The sequence below is a fragment of the Pristiophorus japonicus genome, chromosome 9 (assembly GCF_044704955.1).
Source record: "Pristiophorus japonicus isolate sPriJap1 chromosome 9, sPriJap1.hap1, whole genome shotgun sequence".
NCBI classification, from domain to species: domain Eukaryota; kingdom Metazoa; phylum Chordata; class Chondrichthyes; family Pristiophoridae; genus Pristiophorus; species Pristiophorus japonicus.
In genome coordinates this window covers 206,381,776-206,406,462 of record NC_091985.1, presented here as the reverse complement: position 1 = coordinate 206,406,462, position 24,687 = coordinate 206,381,776, and the positions used below count along the sequence as shown (strand labels likewise).

The 24,687-nt window shown below is 48.2% G+C and overlaps 1 protein-coding gene and 1 pseudogene across 1 annotated transcript in view; one reads left to right on the top strand and one right to left on the bottom strand.

Moving 5' to 3' along the window:
- The window catches only part of LOC139273490 (zinc finger protein 850-like), a 298,805-nt pseudogene that overhangs the window by 209,109 nt on the left and 65,009 nt on the right, over positions 1-24,687 (bottom strand).
- The window catches only part of LOC139272872 (telomerase protein component 1-like), a 52,480-nt gene that overhangs the window by 970 nt on the left and 26,823 nt on the right, over positions 1-24,687 (top strand). Inside the window, exons 2-8 of the mRNA XM_070888978.1 lie at positions 1,480-1,568; positions 3,943-4,057; positions 5,222-5,498; positions 7,013-7,130; positions 18,801-18,925; positions 22,950-23,049; positions 24,328-24,483. Of these exons, the coding sequence (XP_070745079.1) occupies positions 1,497-1,568; positions 3,943-4,057; positions 5,222-5,498; positions 7,013-7,130; positions 18,801-18,925; positions 22,950-23,049; positions 24,328-24,483 (963 nt within the window). The 5' untranslated portion in view covers positions 1,480-1,496. The remainder of the gene's footprint in view (positions 1-1,479; positions 1,569-3,942; positions 4,058-5,221; positions 5,499-7,012; positions 7,131-18,800; positions 18,926-22,949; positions 23,050-24,327; positions 24,484-24,687) is intronic.

The window sequence follows — 24,687 nt, the reverse complement described above, 5'->3', positions numbered from 1 at the left end:
AAATACCATCAACGATGTCTCTGCAAGATCCAACAAATCCCCTGGGAGGACAGAGACACCAACATCAGCTGGAGTTCATTATTAAGGAAGCAGTAGCGAGACATTTGGAAAAGCATAATTCAATCAAGCAGAGTCAGCATGGTTTTATGAAAGAGAAATCCTGTTTGACAAATTTGCTGGAGTTTTTTGAGCAGGGTGGCTAAGGGGGAACCAGTGGATGTGGTGTATTTGGATTTCCAGAAGGCATTCGATAAGGTGCCACATAAGAGGTTACTGCACAAGATAAAAGCTCACAGGGTTGGGGTAATATATTAGCAAGGATAGAGGATTGGCTAACGAACAGAAAACAGAGTCGGGATAAATGGGTCATTTTCTGGTTGCCAAACAGTAACTAGTAGGGTGCTGCAGGGATCAGTGCCAGGGCCTCAACTATTTACAATCTATATTAATGACTTGGATGAAGGGACCGAGTGTAATGTAACCAAGTTTGCTGATGACACACAGATGGGTGGTAAAGCAAATTGTGAGGAGTACACAAAAAATCAACAAAGGGATATAGACAGGCTAAATGTGGGCAAAAATTTGGGGTTTAATATGGAAAAATGTGAGGTTATCTACTAAGGCAGAAAAAATAGAAAAGCAAATTATAATTTAAATGGAGAAAAATTGCAAAGTGCTGCAGTACAGAGGGACCTGGGGGTACTTGTGCATGAAACACAAAAAGTTAGTATACAGGTACAGCAAGTGATCAGGAAGTCAATGGAATGTTGGCCTTTATTACAAGGGGGGGATAGAGTATAAATGCAGAGCAATCCTGCTACAACTGTACAGGGTATTGGTAAGGCCACACCTAGATCCTGCGTGTAGTTTTGGTCTCCGTATTTAAGGAAGGATATACTTGCTTTTGGAGGCAGTTCAGAGAAGGTTCACTAAGTTGATTCCAGAGATGAGGGGGTTGACTTATGAGGAAAGGTTGAGGAGGTTGGGCCTATACTCACTGGAATTCAGAAGAATGAGAGGTGATCTTATCGAAACATATAAGATTATGAGGGGGCTTGACAAGGTGGATGCAGAGAGGATGATTCCACTGATGGCGGAGACTAGAACTCGAGGGCATAATCTTAGAATAAGGGGCTGCCCATTTAAAACAGAGATGAGGAGAAATTTCTTCTCTCTGAGGGTTGTAAATCTGTGGAATTTGCTGACTCAGAGAGCTGTGGAAGCTGGGACATTGAATAAATTTAAGACAGAAATAGACAGTTTCTTAAACGACAAGGGGATAAGGTGTTATCGGGAGTGGGCAGGGAAGTGGAGCTGAGTCCATGATCGAATCAGACATGATCATTTTGAATGGTGGAGCAGGCTCGAGGGGACAAATGGCCGACTCGTTCTCCTATTTCTTATGTTCTTATCGCTCACTCCCACCCTCTCCCCATATCCCTCAATCCCACCGTTATATCTTGTCCTTGTCGCCAACAGCTCACCTGTGGCGACTGATGGACCCTGCGGGGAAGGAGACGTTTACCGACTGTGACCCTGAGGCTCTCGCTGCCCTCCCAGATCATCTGGTACGGAACCTCGCTCAGTCCCAGCTCGTGATGGTGTTAGAGTGTGTGTAATAGTGAGCGAGTATAGGAGTGGGCCCAGTGTGTGTAATAGTGAGAGGGTATAGGAGTGGGCCCAGTGTGTGTAATAGTGAGCGAGTATAGGAGTGGGCCCAGTGTGTGTAATAGTGAGAGGGTATAGGAGTGGGCCCAGTGTGTAATAGAGAGGTTATAGGAGTGGGCCCAGTGTGTGTAATAGTGAGAGGGTATAGGAGTGGGCCCAGTGTGTGTAATAGTGAGCGAGTATAGGAGTGGGCCCAGTGTGTGTAATAGTGAGAGGGTATAGGAGTGGGCCCAGTGTGTAATAGAGAGGTTATAGGAGTGGGCCCAGTGTGTGTAATAGAGAGGGTATAGGAGTGGGCCCAGTGTGTGTAATAGTGAGCGAGTATAGGAGTGGGCCCAGTGTGTGTAATAGTGAGCGAGTATAGGAGTGGGCCCAGTGTGTGTAATAGTGAGCGAGTACAGGAGTGGGCCCAGTGTGTGTAATAGTGAGAGGGTTTAGGAGTGGGCCCAGTGTGTGTAATAGTGAGAGGGTATAGGAGTGGGCCCAGTGTGTAATAGTGAGAGGGTATAGGAGTGGGCCCAGTGTGTGTAATAGTGAGAGGGTATAGGAGTGGGCCCAGTGTGTAATAGGGAGGGTATAGGAGTGGGCCCAGTGTGTAATAGTGAGAGGGTATAGGAGTGGGCCCAGTGTGTGTAATAGTGAGAGGGTATAGGAGTGGGCCCAGTGTGTGTAATAGTGAGAGGGTATAGGAGTGGGCCCAGTGTGTAATAGGGAGGGTATAGGAGTGGGCCCAGTGTGTAATAGTGAGAGGGTATAGGAGTGGGCCCAGTGTGTGTAATAGTGAGAGGGAATAGGAGTGGGCCCAGTGTGTGTAATAGTGAGAGGGTATAGGAGTGGGCCCAGTGTGTGTAATAGTGAGCGAGTATAGGAGTGGGCCCAGTGTGTGTAATAGTGAGCGAGTACAGGAGTGGGCCCAGTGTGTGTAATAGTGAGAGGGTTTAGGAGTGGGCCCAGTGTGTAATAGAGAGGGTATAGGAGTGGGCCCAGTGTGTAATAGTGAGAGGGTATAGGTTTGGGCCCAGTGTGTGTAATAGTGAGAGGGTATAGGAGTGGGCCCAGTGTGTAATAGGGAGGGTATAGGAGTGGGCCCAGTGTGTAATAGTGAGAGGGTATAGGAGTGGGCCCAGTGTGTGTAATAGTGAGAGGGTATCGGAGTGGGCCCAGTGTGTGTAATAGTGAGAGGGTATAGGAGTGGGCCCAGTGTGTGTAATAGTGAGAGGGTATAGGAGTGGGCCCAGTGTGTGTAATAGAGAGGGTATAGGAGTGGGCCCAGTGTGTGTAATAGTGAGAGGGTATCGGAGTGGGCCCAGTGTGTAATAGTGAGAGGGTATAGGAGTGGGCCCAGTGTGTAATAGTGAGAGGGTATAGGAGTGGGCCCAGTGTGTGTAATAGTGAGAGGGTATAGGAGTGGGCCCAGTGTGTGTAATAGGGAGATGGTATAGGAGTGGGCCCAGTGTGTAATAGTGAGAGGGTATAGGAGTGGGCCCAGTGTGTAATAGTGAGAGGGTATAGGAGTGGGCCCAGTGTGTAATAGTGAGAGGGTATAGGAGTGGGCCCAGTGTGTAATAGAGAGGGTATAGGAGTGGGCCCAGTGTGTAATAGTGAGAGGGTATAGGAGTGGGCCCAGTGTGTGTAATAGTGAGAGGGTATAGGAGTGGGCCCAGTGTGTAATAGTGAGAGGGTATAGGAGTGGGCCCAGTGTGTGTAATAGTGAGAGGGTATAGGAGTGGGCCCAGTGTGTGTAATAGTGAGAGGGTATAGGAGTGGGCCCAGTGTGTAATAGTGAGAGGGTATAGGAGTGGGCCCAGTGTGTGTAATAGTGAGAGGGTATAGGAGTGGGCCCAGTGTGTGTAATAGAGAGGGTATAGGAGTGGGCCCAGTGTGTAATAGTGAGAGGGTATAGGAGTGGGCCCAGTGTGTGTAATAGTGAGAGGGTATAGGAGTGGGCCCAGTGTGTGTAATAGTGAGAGGGTATAGGAGTGGGCCCAGTGTGTGTAATAGTGAGAGGGTATAGGAGTGGGCCCAGTGTGTGTAATAGTGAGAGGGTATAGGAGTGGGCCCAGTGTGTAATAGTGAGAGTACAGCACGGGTGTGCAGTAATGAGCATGCACTTGAGGCGCTCGTGTTTGTGATCGAGAGCGGGGGCGTGTGGGCGGAGCGAGCGAGTGTACAGGAGAAAACCCCGTGGTGTGTGACTGGGAGAGTACGTGGGGAGCTGCTGGGCAATGTGCGCACTGATGATGTGGTCCACGGCTGCTCTCTCTCTCTCTCCAGACCCTCTGTGGGGAGCTGACCCGCCTCGCCTCACTCCTCACCAACCTGCGCTTCTCCTCGCTGCACGTCAGACTGGGAATCCTCCCACAGCTGGCATCGACCTTCTCCCTGTACTGTGAGTATGCCCCCTCCCCCCTCACCACATGCTGCCTTCCCCCCCACCCCCCCCACCCCCTCACCACATCCTGTCTGTCTCTCTCTCTCTCTCTCTCTCTCTCTCTCTCTCTCTCTCTCTCTCTTTCTCTCCCCCCCCCCCCCCACCCCCTCACCACACCCTGTCTCTCTCTCTCTCTCTCTCTCTCTCTCTCTCTCTTTCTCTCCCCCCTCCCCCCTCACCACACCCTGTCTCTCTCTCTCTCTCTCTCTCTTTCTCTCCCCCCCCCTCCCCCCCCCTCACCACACCCTGTCTCTTTCCCCCCCCCCCCCCCTCACCACACGCTGTACCTTCATTCCCCTCTGATTCACAACACTCAGAAGAAATTCCTCCTCATCTCTGTCTTAAGGTTGAGGAGGTTGGGCCTCTACTCAATGGAATTCAGAAGAATGAGAGGTGATCTTATTGAAACGTATAAAATTATGAGGGGGCTTGACGAGGTGGATGCAGAGAGGATGTTTCCACTGATAGGGGAGACTAGAACTAGAGGGCATAATCTTAGAATAAGGGGCCACCCATTTAAAACTGAGATGAGGAGAAATTTCTTCTTTCGGGAGGTGGGGGGGGGGTTGTAAATCTGTGGAATTCACTGCCTCAGAGAGCTGTGGAAGCCGGGACATTGAATAAATTTAAGACAGAAATAGACAGTTTCTTAAACGATAAGGGGTAATGGGGATGTGAGCTGAGTCCATGATCGGATCAGCCATGATATTGAATGGCGGAGCAGGCTCGAGGGGCCGTATGGCCAACTCCTGCTCCCATTTCTTATGCTGTTAAATGGTCGACCCCTTATTCTGAGACTTTGATCACCAGGTCTAAACTTCTTCACTCAGGGTTTGTAAATCTTTGGAATTTTTTTTATCCCAGACGGCTGTGGATGCCCGGTTGTTGAGTTTATTCAAGACAGTTTATTCAAGACAGTTATCGATAGATTTCTGGATATTAAGGATGGGGATTGTGCAGGGAAGAGGAGTTGAGGTAGAAGATCAGCCATGATCTTATTGGATGGCGAAGCAGGCCTACACCTGCTCCTAATTCTGATGTTGTGAGCTGTGAGCTGTGACGGATCGTTCTAATTCTCTGAACCCTCCGTCAGCCTTGTGTAAAAACCCTTCTGTCCTCCAGATGCTGCAGCCTCAGGAGATGGCGGGAGTCACGGATCCCTCCCAGAGGTCAGCCCTTACAGAGACTTCATCGACGCCAACATTCCTGTTCTTTCCCAGAATCCCTCGCTCTTCTGGCAACAGGCCCTCAACCAGCCCGACTCCTCGCCTGTCTGCCGGCAGGCCCAGGGGCTGCTGGGTAAGGACGGCACGTTCCCCCTCCCGTCAGAGAAGGTGCCGGAAGATTTCCGCCTCGTCGAGTGGACCAACAAGCCGCAGGTTGTCAGCGGGACTGAGGGGTAAATGACCTTCTGTTTCTGTCTCGGTGGGGGGCCTCGGGTGGAGTACTGTGTCCAATTCTGGGCACCACACTTTAGGAAGGATGTCAAGGCCTCGGAGATTGACCAGAATGGTACCAGGTGTGAGGGACTTCAGTGGTGTGGAGAGATAAGCTGGAATTGTTCTTCGAGCAAAGAGCATTAAGGGGAGATTCAATGGAGGTGTTCAAAACCGTGAGGGATTTTGATCGAGTAAATAGGGAGAAGCTGTTTCTACTGACAGAAATACTTGCATTTATATAGCACCTTTCACGACCTTAGGACGTCCCAAAGCGCTTTACAGCCAATTAAGTACTTTTTTTTGGAGTGTTGTAATGTAGGGAAATGCGGCAGCCAATTTGGGCAAAGCAAGATCCCGCAAGCAGCAGTGTGATAACGACCAGATCACCTGTTTTTGGAAATTGAGGGATAAATATTGGCCCCAGGACACTGGGGAGAACTCACCTGCTCTTCTTCCAGTCGTGATCGTGGGATCTTTTGCATCCACCTGAGACTGAGCCTCTGTTTTAACATCGCATCTGAAAGACGACACCTCCAACAGTGCAGCACTCCTTCAGTACGGGCATCGGGAGTGTCGGCCCTGGATTATGGGGCTCGAATCTCTGGAGTGGGGGCTCGAACCCACAACCTTCTGACCCAGAGAGAGGGAGACTGACTGAGCCACGGCTGACGCATGTCAGGGTGGGGAGGGTAATGGTGGCAGTGGGCTGATTACTACTACAACAACAACTTGTATTTATATAGCACCTTTTAACGTCGTGAAACATCCCAAGGCGCTTCACAGGATTATTATGTGATACAATTTGACACCGAGCCATATAAGTTGAAATTAGGGCTGTTGACCAAAAGCTGGGTCAAGGAGAGTCTTGAAGTAGGAACGAGGTGGAGAGGTTTAGGGAGGGAGTTCCAGAGCTCGGGGCCCAGGCAGCTGAAGGGCTGGACACCGATGGTGGAGCAATTATAATCAGGGATGGTCAAAAGTGCAGAATTAGAGGAAAGCAGACATCTCGGGGGTGTGGGGAGGGGGGCGGGGGGGGGGGGGGGAGGGGGAGGTGGTGGTTGGGGAGCTGGAGGAGATTAGAGATAGGGAGGGCGAGGCAATGGAGGGATTTGAAAACGAGGATGAGAATTTTGAAATCGAGGCGTTCCTTAACCAGGAGCCAGTGTAGGTCAGCGAGCACAGAGGTGATGGGCGAGCGGGACTTGGTGCGAGTTAGGATACAGTCCGCCGAGTTTTGGATGATCTCAAGTTTACGTAGGGTAGAATGTGGGAGGCCAGCCAGGAGTGAGTTAGAATAGTCAAGTCTAGAGGTAACAAAGGCACGGATGAGGGTTTCAGCAGCGGATGAGCTGAGGCAGGGACAGAGACGGACGATGTTACGGAGGTGGAAATAGGCAGTCTTACAGGGGAGAAGAGTCCAAGATCTTGCCTTGTCTTTGCTCGCTGACCTTCCTTGTTCCTTCCTTTTCCTCAGCAAGGTGATGACAACTCCGACGGTGCCGCTGTGTGTGAGTATCTCGCCCGCTGGGCTGACGGCGGTCGTGGGCACCAGCGAGGGCTCCCTGCACATCCTGGACCTGGACAGTGGGCAGGTGGGTCTCCAGAAAACTCCCCTTGACGATGTCGGAGAGACACCCAACTCGTACAGATCCAATCCAATTCACTTCAGAGTGAAAATACCCGACTTAGTGAGGGCTCACTGTCCCAGCCAGCATGGGTTACTGAGCCCCACACACGGGGCAGCAAGAGCCCAGATTTCATTCTCCCACCCCACCCCACCCCATATATGCTGAGTTATCATCGTCATAGGTAGTCCCTCGAAGTCGAAGACTTGCTTCCACTCTAAAAGTGAGTTCTCAGGTGACTGTACAGTCCAATACGAGAATTACAGTCTCTGTCACAAGTGGCACAGGCAGACATTGAAGGAAAGGGTAGGTGGGAGCCTAGTTTGCCGCACGCTCCTTCCGCTGCCTGTGCTTGATTTCTGCATGCTCTCGGCGATGAGACTCGAGGTGCTCAGCACGCTCCCGGATGCACTTCCTCCACTTAGGGCGGTCTTTGGCCATATCCCAGCTGGCGACGAGGGGGGCCAGCAATTGGTACTGAGCCTCACACAGGGCAGGAAGCGCTCAATGCAAATTGCCTTTAATTGGATACATTTCTCTTACTCACTCCATGTGACACTCCATAAAATTCTACATCGGATGTACGGCACAGAAACAGGCCAGTCGGCTCAACCAGTCCATTCCGGTGTTTATGTTTCACTCGAGTCTCCTTCCGTCTTTCCTCATCTAACACTATCAGCATAACCCTCTATTCCCTTCTCCCTCATGTTTGTCTAGCCTTCCCTTAAATGTATCTATAGTATTTGTTTCAACCACTCCCTGTGATAGCGAGTTCCACACTCTCAGCACTCTCTGGGTAAAGGAGTTTCTTCTGAATTCTCTATTGGATTTCTTGGTGACTATCTTATATTGATGGCCTCTAGTTATGCTCTTCCCCACAAGTGGAAACATTCTCTCTCTATTCACTCTATCAAAACCTTTCATAATTTTAAAGACTTCTATCAGGTCACCCCTCAGTCGTCTTTTTTTCAAGAAAAAGAGATTTGGCCTGTTCATCCTTTCCGGATATGTATACCCTCGCATTTCTGGTATCATCCTTGTAAATCTCTCTGCACCCTCTCCAGCGCCTCTATATCCTTTTTATAATATGGTGACCAGAACTTGTGTGTGTGGTCTAACCAAGTTTTCGACACAAGTTTAGCATTACATCCCTACTTTTCAATTCTGTCCCTCTAGAAATAAACCCTAGTGCTTGGTTTGTTTTTTATGGCCTTGTTAACCTGTGTCACAACTTTTAGTGATTTGCGTATTTATATTCTGAGATCCCTTTGTTCCTCTACCCACCTAGACTCTCACCCTCCAAGTAATAAGTGATCTCTCTATTCTTCCTACCAAAATGTAATACCTCACATTTATCTGTGTTGAACTCCATATGTAGTTGCTAACTAACTCCTGCAGCCCCATAACCCACCCCCAAGATATCTGCGCTTCTCCAATTCTGGCCTCTTGTGCATCCATGATTTTAATTGCTCCACCATCGGTGGCTGTGCCTTCAGCTGCCTGGGCCCTAAGTTCTGGAACTCCCTCCCTGAACCTCGCTGCCTCTCGACCTCTCTTTCCTCCTTTGTAGTGTCAGCTGTGGCTCAGTGGGTAGTGCTCTCGCCTCTGACTCAGAGAGGTTGTGGGCTCAAGTCCAACTTGACCACCTGAATGGGCTGACACTCCAATGCAGCGATGAGGGAGCGCTGCACTGTAGGAGGAGCTGTCTTTCGGATGAGACGGTAAACCAAGGCCACGTCTGCTCTCTATGTAAAAGATCCCATGGCACTATTTCGTAGAAGAGCAGGAAAGTTCTCCCTGGTGTCCTGGCCACTATTTATCCCTCAATCAACATAACAAAAAACAGATTATCTGGTCATTATCATATTGCTGTTTGTGGGATCTTGCTGTGCGTAAATTGGCTGCCGCGTTTCTCACATTACAATGGCGACTACACTCCCAAAAAAAAAGTATTTCATTGGTTGTAAAGCACTTTGAGACGTCCGGTGGTTGTGAAAGCCGCTATATAAATCTTTTTAAAGATGCTCCTTAAAACCTATGATCAAACTTTTGGTCATATATCCTAATATCTCCTTATGTGGCTTGGTGTCCAATTTTGTTTGATTATGCTCCTGTGAAGCATATTGGAATGTTTTACTACGTTAAAGGCGCTATATAAATGCAAGTTGTTATGAGTTAATATACAATACCATATAAGGAGAACGTAATTGGCTTATCCCTTATCAATTACTTTAGTTTTCCTTGATTTAACAAGCTCTTTCTCCGTTGAGCTTACAATATAACTCCTTTAGTTTGTTACCTTATCGGTAGTTTCACTCTTGTTGCATGTTCAACCAAGCGAAACCTTTCATTACAAGTCTGTCTCTCTTTCCTGTATCATTCGTACCAATTAAACCAAACCAAAGGATGATGTGTGGCCAGATATTTTCCATTGTGGAACTGACTGTTTCCCCATGCTGCTACCAAATAGAGACTTGCAGCACAGGAGGCCATTCGGCCCATCGTGTCTGTGCTGGTCCTTTGAACGAGTAGTTGTGTTTAGTCCCACTTTCTCGTTTTTTGTCTGTAACTCTGAAAGTTTCTCATCCTCAGGAACCATCCAACTCCCTTCAAATTATTAATGGAATCAGCTTCTACCCCTTTTCAGGTCGAGCGTTCCAGATCCCCACAATTCTGAGTGAAACATTTCTCCACATCTCCCTTCTCGATCTTTTCCCAATGATTTTAAATCTGTGGCCTCTGGTTCTTGACCCACTCAACAGAGGGAATTGCTTTTCTCCTCCTACTCTGAAACCGCTCATCACCTCAAAGCTCGATTAGGTCACTTCTTAACTTTCTTTCAAGGAGAACAGTCCGAACTTGTCCAACCTCTCCTCATAACTGGAGCCCTTTATCCCTGGAAACGTCGTGGTAACCCTCCTCTGTACCTTTTCTAAGGTTTTTACATCTTTCCTGAAGTGTGGTGACCCGAATAGTCCACAATACTCCAGCTGAGGCTTCACCAGCGATTTATAAAGTTTTAGCATGATCTCTTTCCATTTATATTCTATGCCTCTATTTATAAACCCAAGTAGCCCATGTGTTTTTTAAACTAACTTATTAACCAGTCCTGCCACCTTTTAAGGATTTGTGAATATGGACACCAAGGTGTCTCTGCTCATCTACACTTTTTTCAAAATGATTCCACTTATTGTATACTGTCTTTCCGTATTGGTCCTTCCCAAAGTGCATCACTTCACACTTCTCCGCATTGAACTCCATCTGCCCTGCTCCTGACCATTTCACCATCCTGTCTGTCATCCTGATGTCGACAACTATCCCCATCACGATCTACTATGTTCGCAAGTTTTGTATCATCTGCAAACTTTACAATGCTGCTCCCTACACCTGAGTCCAGGTGGATTATAAATGATTCAGAGTGCAGTGACAGATTTTTTAGCACTTGATCCTGAGACTGGCCGTTGCTGCAGGGTCAGCCCTGGTCGAATAGCCCAGTGCTACTTTACAACGACTTGTCCTTCCCTGTTCAACAGGCAACGGCTAAAGGTTAACATTACCACACCATGTGCACGTGTAAATGGCAACTTAATTTCAATATAGATCAGTGAGGTGGTGCATTTTGATAGAAAGAAGTAGGAGGCCACGTATTCCTTGGGAAAGAACTTTAAATGGGCTAGAGGAGCAAAGGCATCTAGAGGTACAGTTTCACAAATCACTACATGTTGCGATGCAGATTAATAAGGCCATAAAAAGCAAACAAAGTACTAGGGTTCATTTCTAGAGCCACAGAATTGAAAAGCAGGGAAGTAATAAGTTTGTATCATCCCTTCGTTACACCACACAAGAACATAAGAAATAGGAGCAGGAGTTGGCCATTTGGCCCCTCGAGCCTGCTCTGTCATTCAATGAGATCATGGCTGATCTGATCATGGACTTAGCTCCACTTCTCTGCCTGTTCCCCATAACCCTTTACTCCCTTATTGCTCAAAAATCTGTCTAGCTACGCCTTAAATATATTCAATGACCCAGCCTCCACAGCTCTCTGGGGCAGAGAATTACAAAGATTTACTACTCTGAGAAGAAATTTCTCCTCATCTCAGTTTTAAATGGGCGGCCCCTTATTCTGAGACTATGTCCCCCAGTTTTAGTTTCCCCTGTGTGGAAATATCCTCTTTGCATCCATCTTGTCGAGCAACCTCATCTTGTATGATTCTTCTGAACTCCAATGAGTATAGGCCCAACCTACTCAACCTATCTTCATAAGTCAACCCCCTCATCTCCAGAATCAACCTAGTGAATCTTCTCTGAACAGCCTCCAATGCAAGTATATCCTTAAATACGGAGACCAAAACTGTACGCAGTACTCCAGGTGTGGCCTTACCAATACCCTGTACAGTTGTAGCAGGATTTCTTTGCTTTTATGCTCTATCCTCCTTACAATAAAGGCTAACATTCTAGTTGCCTTCCTGATCACTTGCTGTACCTGCATACTAACGGTTTGTATTTCATGTACAAAGACCCCCAGGTCCCTCTCTACTGCAGCATTTTGCAATTTTTCTCCATTTAAATTATAATTTGCTTTTCTATTTTTTCTGCCAAAGTGAATACCCTCACATTTTCCCACATTATATCCCATCTGCCAAATTTTTGCTCACTCACTTAGCCTGTCTATATCCTTTTGCAGTTTTTTTTTTGTGTCCTCCTCACAATTTGCTTTCCCACCCATCTTTTTGTATCATCAGCAAACTTGGTTACATGACACTCAGTCCCTTCATCCAAGTCGTTAATATAGATTGAGGCCCCAGCACCGATCCCTGCGGCACCCCACTAGTTACTGTTTGCCAACCGGAAAATGACCCATTTATCCCCACTCTCTCTTTTCCGTTAGTTAGCCAATCCTCTATCCAGCTAATATATTACCCCCAACCCCGTGAGCTTTTATCTTGTGCAGTAACATTTTATGTGGCACCTTATCAAATGCCTTCTGGAAATCCAAATACACCACATCCACTGGTTCCCCTTATCCACCCTGCTCGTCACATCCTCAAAGAACTCCAGCAAATTTGTAATAGCATGATTTCCCTTTCACAAAACCATGCTGACTTTGCTTGATTGAATCATGCTTTTCTAAATGTCCTGCTACTGTTTCCTTAACAATGGACTTCAGCATTATCCTAAACACAGATGTTAGTCTAACTGGTCTATAGTTTCCTGCTTTTTGTCTGCCTCCTTTTTTTAATAGGGGCATTGCATTTGCAGTTTCCAATCCGCTGGGATCGCCCCAGAATCCAGGGAATTTTGATAGATCACAACCAGTGCATCCAATATCTCTGCAGCCACTTCTCTTAAAAGATCCTCGGATGTAAGCCATCAGGTCCAGGGGACTTGTCCGCCTTTAGTCCCATTATTTTACCGAGTACTACTACTTTAGTGATAGTGATTGTATTAAGTTCCTTTCTCCCTATAGCCCTTGATTATCCACTATTGGGATGCTTTTAGTGTCTTCTACTGTGAAGACCGATACAACATATTTGTTCAACATCTCTGCCATTTCCCTGTTCTCCATTATTAATTTCCCAGTCTCATCCTCCAGGGGACCAACATTTACTTTAGCCACTCTTCCTTTTTATGTACCTGTAGAAACTCTTACTATTTGTTTTTATATTTCGTGTTAGTTTACTTTCATAATCTATCTTCCCTCTCTCAATCATTTTTTTAGTCGTTCTTTGCTGGCTTTTAAAAGTTTCCCAATCCTCTCGCCTCCCATTAGTCTTGGCCACATTGTATGCCCTCCTTCTCAATTTGATACCATCCCTTATTTCCTTAGTTAGCCACGGATTGTTAGCCCTTCTCTTACAGTCTTTCCTTCTCATTGGGATATATTTTTGTTGCGAGTTATGAAATATCTCCTTAAATGTCTGTCACTGCTCATCAACCGTGCCATACTTTAATATAGTACTTGGAGTACTGTGCACAGTTTTGGTCTCCATATTATAAAAAAGGATATAGAGGCACTGGAGAAGGTGCAAAAAAGGTTCACAAGGGTGATACCAGAACTGAGAGGTTACAACTATCAGAACAGACTGAACAGGTTGGGGCTCTTTTCTCTAGAGAAGAGAAAGCTACCAAGTGACCTGATGGAGGTCTTTAAGTTTATGAAAAAGTTCTATAGGATAGACGTAGAGAAGATGTTTCCACTTGTGTGTGGTGTCCAAAACTAGGGGCCATAAATATAAGCTAGCCATTAATAAATCCAGTAGAGAATTCAGGAGAATTCTTTACACAGTGTGGTGAGATTGTGAAACTCTGGAGTAGGTTTTAAAAATTTGTTCAGGGGATGTGGGCCTCGCTGGCAAGACCAGCATTTATTGCCCATCCCTAATTGCCCTTGAGAATCACCACCTTGAACCGCTGCAGTCCATGTGTTGATGGTAGTTCCACAGTGCTATTAAGGAGAGAGCTCCAGGATTTTGACCGAGCGACAATGAAGGAACGGCGATATACTTCCAAGTCAGGATGGTGTGTAACTTGGAGGGGAACTTGCAGGTGGTGGTGTTCCCATGCACCTGCTGCCCTTGTCCTTCTAGGTGGTAGAGGTCATGGGTTTGGGAGGTGCTGCCCAAGAAGCCTTGGCGTGTTGCTGCAGTGCATCTTAAGATGGTAAACACTGCAGCCACGGTGTGCCGGTGGTGGAGGGAGTGGATGTTTAAGGTGGTAGATGGGGTGCCAATCAAGCGGGCTGCTTTGTCCTGGATGGTGTCGAGCTTCTTGAGTGTTGTTGGAGCTGCACTCATCCAGGCAAGTGGAGAGTATTCCATCACACTCCTGCCTTATGCCTTATAGATGGTCGAAAGGATTTGGGGAGTCAGGAGGTGAGACACTCACTGCAGAATACCCAGCCTCTGACCTCTTGTGGCTACAGTATTTATGTGGCTGGTCCAGTTAAGTTTCTGCTCACTGGTGACCCCCAGGATGTTGATGGGGGATTCGACGATGGTAATCCTGTTGAATGTCAAGGGTCGGTGGTTAGACTCCCATGTGTTGGTGTTGTATATGTAAACTTGTATTTACTCTGTACAGCCACCAGAGGGTTCATCCCCTGGAGTCCCAAGGGATCCCATAATCCCTTGGGAGTTCAGGTATTTAAAGAGGCTTCGCAGGTTGGAGAGGCACTCTGGAGATCTGCAATAAAAGACTACGGTCACACGTTACTTTGAGCACAGTGTTCAGTCTAACTCTTTCTCCATACACAACAACTGGCGACGAGATCCAATAGCGAACCCAAAGATGCAGAGAACAGTGAGCATCCTGGAGAAATTCTCGGAGGGAGTTGATTGGGAAACTTTTGTGGAGCGACTCGACCAATACTTCGTGGCCAACGAGCTAGATGGGGAAGAGAGCACTGCGAAATGAAGGGAGATCCTCCTCACCGTCTGTGGGGCACCAACGTATGGCCTCATGAAGAATCTGCTCACTCCAGCGAAACCCACGGAGAAATCGTATAACGATTTGTGCACACTGGTCCAAGAGCATTTGAACCCGAAGGAAAGCGTTCTGATGGCGAGGTACCAGTTCTACACCTACAAAAGGTCTGAAGGCCAGGAAGTGGTGAGTTATGTCGCCGAGCTAAGACGCCTTGCAGGACATTGCGAATTTGAAGGACATTTAGAGCACATGCTCAGAGACTTTTTCATACTTGGCATTGGCCACGAAACCATACTTTGCAAACTTTTGACTGTAGAGACCCCAAACTTGAGCAAGGCCTTAGCGATAGCCCAGGCGTTCATTGCCACCAGTGACAATATGAAGCAAATATCTCAGCACACAAGTGCTGCTACAAGTACTGTGAACAAAGTGATGTTTTTGAATTGTAACGTACAGGGCAGGTCACACATACCTGCAGCTGCACGTCCACAGATGTCTGAGTCCACTATCAAGGATGATTAATGCAAGGCCATTGACACCTTGTTGGCGTTGCGGGGGTGATCATCATTTCCATTCATGCCGATTTAAAGAGTACGTTTGCAAGGGCTGTGGAACAATGGGATACCTCCGAAGAGTGTGCAGGCGAGCTGCAAAGGCTATAAACATGCAAACCACCACGTTGCAGAGGGGGACAGATCCACGGAGGATCACGACGAACCAGCGCCTCAGATCGAGAAGTCAGAGGTACATGGGGTGCACACCACGAATTGTCCCCCGATAATGCTGAATGTTGAACTAAATGAACTCCATATGGAGCTGGACACGGGCGCGAGCCAGTCCATCATGGGCAAAAGGTTGTGGTGCAACAAAGCCTCAAGACCAGCCTTAACTCCAGTTCGCATGAAACTAAGAACTTAAACAAAAGAACTGATTCCTGTAATTGGCAGTGCTACCATAAAGGTCTCCTACAATGGAGCGGTTCACAAGCTACCACTCTGGGTGGTACCGGGCGATGGTCCCACGCTGCTCGGCAGGAGCTGGCTGGGAAAGATACGCTGGAACTGGGATGACGTCCAAGCGTTATCCAGCGCCCACTGATGACACTTCGTGTGCCCAGGTCTTAAACAAATTTCCTTTGCTGTTCGACCCAGGCATCGAGAAATTCCAAGGAGCAAAAGTGCAGATCCACTTAATTCCGGGGGCGCGACCCATCCATCACAAGGCAAGAGCAGTACCATACATGATGAGAGAAAGGGTAGAGATCGAGCTAGACTGGCTGCAAAGAGAGGGCATCATTTCCCCGATCGAGTTCAATGAATGGGCCAGTCCTATTGTCCCCGTCCTCAAGGGAGACGGCGCCGTCAGAATCTGTGGCGATTACAACATAACTATCAATCGTTTCTCCCTGCAGGAGCAATACCACTACCAAAGGCCGATGACCTCTTTGTAACGCTGGTGGAAGGAAAGGCGTTCACGAAGCTGGATCTGACTTCAGCCAACATGACGCAGGAACTGGAGGAATCATCGAAGGCCCTCACCTGCATCAACACACACACACAAAGGTCTTTTTGTTTATAACAGATGCCCGTTTGGAATCCGATCGGCGGCGGCGATATTTCAGAGAAACATGGAAAACCTACTGAAGTCGGTCCCCCACACTGTGGTCTTCCAGGACGACATCTTGGTCACAGGTCGGAACACAGTCGAGCACCTGCAGAATCTGTAGGAGGTTCTTAGTCGACTCAACCGCGTGGGGTTCAGGTTAAAACGTTCGAAGTTAGTTTTCATGGCACCTGAAGTGGAGTTCCTGGGAAGGAGGATTGCGGCGGATGGCATCAGGCCCACCAGTGCAAAGACTGAGGCAATTGAGAATGCACTGAGGCCACAGAACGTGATGCAGCTGTGGTTGTCTCTGGGACTCCTGAACTACTTTGGTAACTTCTTACCGGGTCTCAGCACACTGTTAGAACCACTGCATGTCTTGCTACGATAAAGGACAAATGGGTTTGGGGCAAAAGCCAAGAAAATGCCTTTTTGAAAGCGAGAAAATTGTTATGCTCAAACAAATTGCTTGTGTTGTATGATCCATGCAAGCATTTGGTACGAGCATGTAATGCGTCGTCGTATGGGCGTCGGGTGTGTATTGAAACAAGCTAATGATTTCGGAAACTGCAACCGGTTGCTTATGCACCCAGGAGTCTGTCGAAGGCTGAGAGAGCCTTGCAGCATGATTGAGAAAGAAACGTTAGCGTGTGTTTATGGTGTAAAGAAAATGCATCAATATCTGTTTGGGCTAAAATTCGAATTGGAAGCTGACCATAAGCCACTTATATCCCTGTTTTCCCAGAATAAAGGGATAAATACCAATGCATCGGCCCGTATCCAGAGATTGTCCGCCACAACTACGCCATCCGCCACAGGCCAGGCACAGAAAACTGCGCCGATTCTCTCAGTAGTCTGCCATTACCCACCACGGGGGTGGAAATGGTGCAGCCCGCATATCTAGCCACGGTTATGGAAGCATTTGAGAGTGAAAATTTACCCGTCACTGCCCGGCAGATCAAAACCTGGACAAGCCAGGACCCCTTATTATCTCTAGTCAAAAGCTGTGTTCTTCCCGGGAACTGGTCCATTGTCCCAGTGGAAATGCAGGAAGAGATAAAGCGTTCTAGCGATTCAAAGATGAAATGTCTATTCAGGCAGACTGCCTTCTGTGGGGCAATCGAGTAATGGTCCCCAAGAAGGCCAGAGACACCTTCATCAATGACCTCCTCGGTACCCACCCAGGCACCATAATGATGAAAGCGATAGCCAGATCCCACGTGTGGTGGCCCGGTATCGATGCGGGCTTAGAGTTCTGCATTCACAGATGTAATACATGCTCGCAGTTAAGCAATGTACCCAGGGAGGCGCTGCTAAGTTTATGGTCTTGGCCCTCCCAAACCGGGGTCTTGGGTACACGTCGACTATGCAGGCCCGTTCCTGGGTAAAATGTTCCTTGTGGTTGTAGACGCGTACTCCATGTGGATTGAATGTGAGATTATGTCGGCTAGCACGTCCGCTGCCACTACTGAAAGCTTGCGGGCCATGTTTGCCACTCACGGCTTACCCGATGTCCTGGTGAGCGACAACGGGCCATGTTTTACCAGTGCTGAGTTCAAAGAATTCATGACCCATAACAGATCAAACATGTCACATCTGCCCCGTTTAAATTAGCGTCCAATGGTCAAGCAGAGAGAGCAGTGCAAACCATCAAGCAAGGCTTGAAGAGGGTAACTGAAGGCTCACTGCAGACTCACTTATCCCGAGTTCTGCTTAGCTGCCTCACGAGACCCCACTCGCTCACTGGGATTCCACCTGCTGAACTGCTCATGAAAAGAGCACTTAAGACAAGGCTCTCGTTAGTTCACCTTGATCTACATGAACAAGTAGAGAGCAGGCAGCTTCAACAAAGTGCATACCATGATAGCGGAAAAGTGTCACGCGAGATTGAAATCAATGATCCTGTATTTGTATTCAATTATGAACAAGGTCCCAAGTGGCTTCCCGGCACTGTCGTGGCCAAAGAGGAGAGCAGGGTGTTTCGGGTCAAACTTTCAAATGGACTCATTCACAGGAAACACTTGGACCAAATCAAACTCAGATTTACGGACTACCCTGAGCTACCCACCTTGGACCCTACCTTTTTTGATCCCCCAACATACACATCAATGGCAACCGGCACCACGGTTGACCACGGAGCAGAACCCATCATCTACAGCAGCCGAGCAGGGCTCAACAAATGATTCAACAACACCAGCTTTCACACCGAGATGATCAACCAGGGCAAGGAGAGCCCCAGATCGACTCACATTGTAAATAGTTACACTATTGAATTTGCGGGGGGGAGGGGGAGGAGAGTGTTGTTATATATGTAGACTTGTAGTTACTCTGTACAGCCACCAGAGGGCTCATCCCCTGGAGTCCCAAAGGATCCCATAATCCCTTGGGAGACAGGTATTTAAGTATGCTTCACAGGTTGGGGAGGCGTTCTGGAGACCTGCAATAAAAGACTATGGTCACACTTTACTTTGAGCTCAGTGTTCAGTCTGACTCTTTCTCCACACACAACAGTTGGAGATAGTCATTGTCTGGCATCAGTTTGTGGAGGAGAGGGAGAGATAGGAACTGACCTGATTTTTCTTCAATGGATGTCTCCCTCTTCCCATACAGGAAGTGAGGTCGCTGGCGAGCGGCTGTGATGGGATCTCGGACTGCGTGTTCCTGGACGAGAGCACGCTCTGCGCCACGTCCTTCAACGGCAAGATTGAGGTGTGGAGCCTCGCTGACGGCTGCAGGTAGGAGGGGGAGGGGAGACCCTCTGGGCAGGGGGTCGGGTGGAGCACAAATGGCAAACAGGACCCGCCCCATTCCCAGTAACTCCAGACGGTTCGGGGGAGGGAGGGAGGGAGGGGGTGGGTGGTGCGTGGGCAGAATGTTGTCAATGGTCAGACCCCACCTGGAGTAAGTGCATCAGTTGTGGCAGCTTACCTTGGGAAGGATATACTGAGCTTGGCAGCCCAGATTCTCCAGAATGACACAGGGGCTAACAGGGTTAAATTATGAGGACAGGTTGAATGGACCAGGCTTGTATTCGCTTGAGTTTAGAAGATCGAGGGAAGATCTAATTGAGGTGTTTAAGATGGTTAAATAAGTTCACTAGGTAGATAGAGAGGAATTAGTGATCAGAACAAGGGGGCACAAGCTTAAAATTGTAGCTCAGCCATTGAGGGGTGATGTCAGGAACCGTTGCTTCACACAAAGCATAGTGGGGATATGGAACTCTGTCCCCAACAAAGCTGATGAGGCTGGGGGTTGAATGAAATTTTCAAAACTGAGCTCGACAGGTTTTGGTTAGGCAAAGGTATTACGGGTAATGGAATGAAGACAGGTAAATGGAGTTAACCGACAGATCAGGAATGATATAATTGAATGGCGGAACAGGCTCGAGGGGCTGAATGACGACTCATAACAAGAAATAGGAGCAAGAGTTAGTCATTTGGCCCACTGAGCCTGCTCCGTCATTCAATAAGATCATGGCTGATCTGATCATAGACTCAGCTCCACTTCCCTGCCCGCTCCCCATAACCCTTTACTGCCTTACGCTCAAGAATCTGTCTATCTCCGCCTTAAATATATTCAATGACCCAGCCTCCACAGCTCTCTGGGGCAGAGAATTCCATATAGTTACAACCCTCAGAGAAGAAATTACTCCTCATCTCAGTTTTAAATGGGTGGCTCCTTATTCTAAGACGGTGTCCCCTAGTTTTAGTTTCCTCCTATGAGTGGAAATATCCTCTCTGCACCCACCTTGTCGAGCCCCTTCATTATCTTATAAGTTTCAATCAGATCACCTCTCATTCTTCTGAACTATAATATGTATAGGCCCAACCTACTTAACCTATCCTCATAAGTCAACCCCTTCATCTCCGGAATCAACCTAGTGAACCTTCTCTGAACAGCCTCCAATGCAAGTATATCCTTCCTTAAATACGGAGACCAAAACTGTACACAGTACTCCAGGTGTGGCCTCACCAATACCCTGTACAGTTGTAGCAGGATGCTTTTATACTCTATTCCCCCTTGCAATAAAGGCCAATATTCTATTTGCCTTCCTGATTACTTGCTGTACCTGCATGCTAACTTTTTGTGTTTCATGCACAAGGATCCCCAGGTCTCTGTACTGCAGCACTTGCAATTTTTCTCCATTTAAATTATAATTTGCTTTTCTATTTTTTTCTGCCAAAGTGGATAGCCTCACATTTTCCCATATTATACTCCATTTGCCAAATTTTTGCCCACTTACTTAGCCTGTCTATATCCCTTTGCAGATTTTTTGTGTCCTCCTCACAATTTGCTTTCCCACCCATCTTTGTATCATCAGCAAACTTGGTTACATTACACTCGATCCCTTCATCCAAGTCGTTAATATAGATTGTAAATAGTTGAGGACCCAGCACCCCACTCGTCACTATTTGCCAACCGGAAAATGACCCATTTATCCCGACTCTGTTTTCTGTTAGTTAAGCAATCCTCTATCCATGCTAATATATTACCCCCAACACCATGAGCTTTTATCTTGTGCAGTAACCTCTTACGTGGCACCTTATCGAATGCCTTCCAAATACACCACATCCACTGGTTCCCCCTTATCCACCCTGTTCGTTACATCCTCAAAGAACTCCAGCAAATTTGTCAAACATGATTTCCCTTTCATAAAACCATGCTGACTCTGCTTGACCAAATTTTGCTTTTCCAAATGTCCCGCTACTGCTTCCTTAATAATGGACTCCAGCATTTTCCCAACGACAGATGTTCGGCTAACTGGTCTATAGTTTCCTGCTTTTTGTCTGCCTCCTTTTTTTAAATAGGGGTATTACATTTGTGGTTTTACAATCTGCTGGGATCTCTCCAGAATCCAAGGAATTTTGGTAGATTACAGCCAGTGGATCCACTATTTCTGCAGCCACTTCTCTTAAGACCCTAGGATTTAAGCCATCAGGTCCAGGGAACTTGTCCGCCTTTAGCCCCATTATTTTACTGAATACTACTTCTACCTATAGCCTCTTGATTATCCACTATTGGGATGTTTTTAGTGTTTTCTACCGTAAAAACCGATACAAAATATTTGTTCAACATCTCTGCCATTTCCCTGTTCTCCATTATTAATTCCCAAGTCTCGCCCTCTAGGGGACCAACATTTACTTTAGCCACTCTTTTCCTTTTTATGTACCTGTAGAAACTCTTACTATCTGTTTTTATATTTCATGCTAGTTTACTTTCATAATCTATCTTCCCTCTCTTAATCATTTTTTTAGTTGTTCTCCATTGGTTTTTAAAAATGTCCCAATCCTCTGGCCTCCCACTAGTTTTGGCCACATTGTATCCCTTTGTTTGCGATTTGATACCATCCCTTATTTCCTTAGTTAGCCATGGATGGTTATCGCTTCTCTGACAGTCTTTCCTTCTTACTGTAACAAGCTCGAGGGACTGAATGGCCGACTCCTGTACCCATGTCTACATTATGGTGGGGATGGTTACAGGATTATTGCTCGATCTCTGAACTCCTCTGATGGTACAACCACCCCCACCCCCCTTCGCCCAAACTCTCTGTTCCTGACTCTCCATACCCCACCCTCTTCACCCCAAACTCTCTGTTCCTGACTCTCCATACTCCACCCCCTTCGCCCAAACTCTCTGTTCCTGACTCTCCATACCCCACCCCCTTTGCCCCAAACTCTCTGTTCCTGACTCTCCATACCCCACCCTCTTCGCCCCAAACTCTCTGTTCCTGACTCTCCATACCCCACCCTCTTCGTTCCTGACTCTCCATACCCCACCCTCTTCGCCCCAAACTCTCTGTTCCTGACTCTCCATACCCCACCCCCTTCGCCCCAAACTCTCTGTTCCTGACTCTCCATACCCCACCCTCTTCGCCCCAAACACTCTGTTCCTGACTCTCCATACCCCACCCTCTTCGCCCCAAACTCTCTGTTCCTAACTCTCCATACCCCACCCCTTCACCCCACCATTGGTGGCCGGGCCTTCAGCTGTCTCAACCCCAAGCGCTGGAATTCCCTGCCCGAACCCCTCCGCCTCTCCATGTGTCTCTCCTCCCCCTTTCAGACCATCCTTAAAACCCACCTCTTCGGTCGATCGTTTGATTACCCCGCCCTTTGACTCGGTGTCAATTTCTGTCACACAGCAGTCCTGTGCAGCACCCTGGGCCGTTTTACTAGGTTAATGGGGCTGTAGAAAGTGAGTCATAGTTCTGTACCTCGCTTCAGCTCCCGTTCCGATGCTGTGGTCTTCCCTTTTAACCACTGATGCCCCCTTCCACACTTTAATCATCTCTGACACTCTCCTTGCCCGGTTTCCTCTCCGCATAATCCCAAACTCATCCAAATATCTGCTCCCGCACTGAGTCTCCCTGTTCCCTCCTCGCTCCCTGACCTCCACTTCATTGTCAAAAATCCTCCTCCTTCGTCTAAAACTCCATCCTCACCGGCCATTCCTCCTCCTGATCCCTCCCTCCCACCTACCCCTTCGTCCGTCCGTCCGTCCGTCTCCCCTCTCCCCTTCCCCCCCTCTCCCCTCCCCCCCCACCTTCGCCCTCTCTCACTGTCCATAGCAGTAGGAGGAGGCCATTCAGCCCCATCAAGGGGACTGGAACACTTCACTATTTCATTGGTTAGATACAGAATAAAGCTCCCTCTACACTGTCCCGTCAAACTCTCCCAGGGCAGGTACAGCACAGGTTAGAGAGAGTGAAGCTCCAGGTGTGGTCTCCCTGCCTCTAACACCAGGTCTCTGTCTCCACAGGCTATTGCTGATCGATGGCCATGGTGATCGGATAACTGGATGTGCACTAAGTCCTGATGGAAAACATCTGGCTACCTGTTCCTGGGATCAGACGGTGAAGGTAGGTTCTGTGTGCACGGGCATGCCCGGTGACTGGATACTTCACTCCTGTATTCACCCCGTGTCTCCATTCCCACAGCAGGAACAGGGTTTGGTTCTAACTGAGAGATTCCCAATAATGCCCTGCGGGGCTACTTAAATGACATGGAACTTTCAGCACAGGACAAGCCATTCGGACCAACAGATGTCTATACTCCACTCGGGAATGTGGAGACTGAGAGAAGGGATTCAATTCCCCGTCTGACCTGGAGATTCATCGATGCCATCACACCGGGGAGAGGCCGTTCACCTGCTCTGAGTGTGGGAAGGGATTCACTCAGTCATCCAACCTGCTGAGACACCAGCGAGGTCACAAGTGACTGCAGGGTTTGGATTCTGCTGTTGTTGCTGCTGCTGTTCACATCCCGACTGAACCATGTTCATTCTGTTATTTGGAATTTGTTTCTGCTGATAACCCTTCAACTCGGCAGGAGTTTAATATTTTGATATTTCAAGTAACTGTTGATATTTGATGTCTTGAAGATAAGAGGAGACTAATTAATGTCCTGTTTCTGACTGCTCCATTTTTGATCGGGGCCCAGGAGAGGAGAGGGTTCGGGGCCCAGAAGAGCCGAGGGCCCAGGGGCAGCACAGGCCAGCCCACACTGCAATCTATGGATAGTAGGAGGATGTGTGTGCACTAGGTCTGTGCAACAGAGTCTTGGTTAACCCTTGCCACTGGATCAAAACCTAGCTCTGTCAAGCCCGTGTGGTGGCTGGTGTGCAACGGCCACCCCACGTTAAAAGTCCATGCACAGGCATCTTCCATCCTTCAACATGGAGTTTGGGACCTAGAATGTCAGGTCCCTCATTGAAATACCTGTGAACATCCCTTTTCGGCGTGGAAACGCGTCATCCTCGATAGGAGGGACTGCCTAATACTATACGAGCCTCTTCCCACCTCTTTCATCTAACTTCTCACTAAAGTCATTCTTACCGTCTCAGTGACAACCGCCAACAGACAAGAGACCCTTTTGTGATATGGATTCAACAAGAACTTGGTGGAGCCAGAACAGCTTCATCACGTTTCTCAGGATTGCATTTGACCCCGAGCTCCCCAGCGGGTGAAAGGTCAGTGCCTGACCCACTGACCTCCCCCCAACCCAGTCCTCCATCAGAGAGAAACCTTCATCCCCAGTGTCGGGGGCTGCATTTCACCCCAGATCCCAGAGGGTCAAAGGTCAGTGACGGCATCAATCCACAACCGTTATTTACAGCTTCAATCGATTTTCTGTTTTAGGTCTGGGTGGTGGTCACAGGGAAGCTCAACGTCGCACTGACCAATCCCCACCCCCTCAACTGTGTGACCTTTCACCCTGAAGGTCAACTGCTGGCTACAGGCAGCTGGGACCGGACAGTCAAAATCTGGAACTGGGTGAGGGCGAGCATCGTGTCGGTGAGTACCAGCGAACGCTCGGGGGAGGGGCCCATGAGTCAGAGGGGGAGGGGAGCGGCCAGTGGATCCCATTGGTCAATGGGGGGGGGGGAGGGCCAGTGGATCCCATGGGTCAGGGGAGGGAGCAGTGGATCCCATGGATCAGTGGGGGAGGGGCCAGTGGATCCCATGGGTCATTGTCGGGGAGGGAAAGGGTCAGTGGAT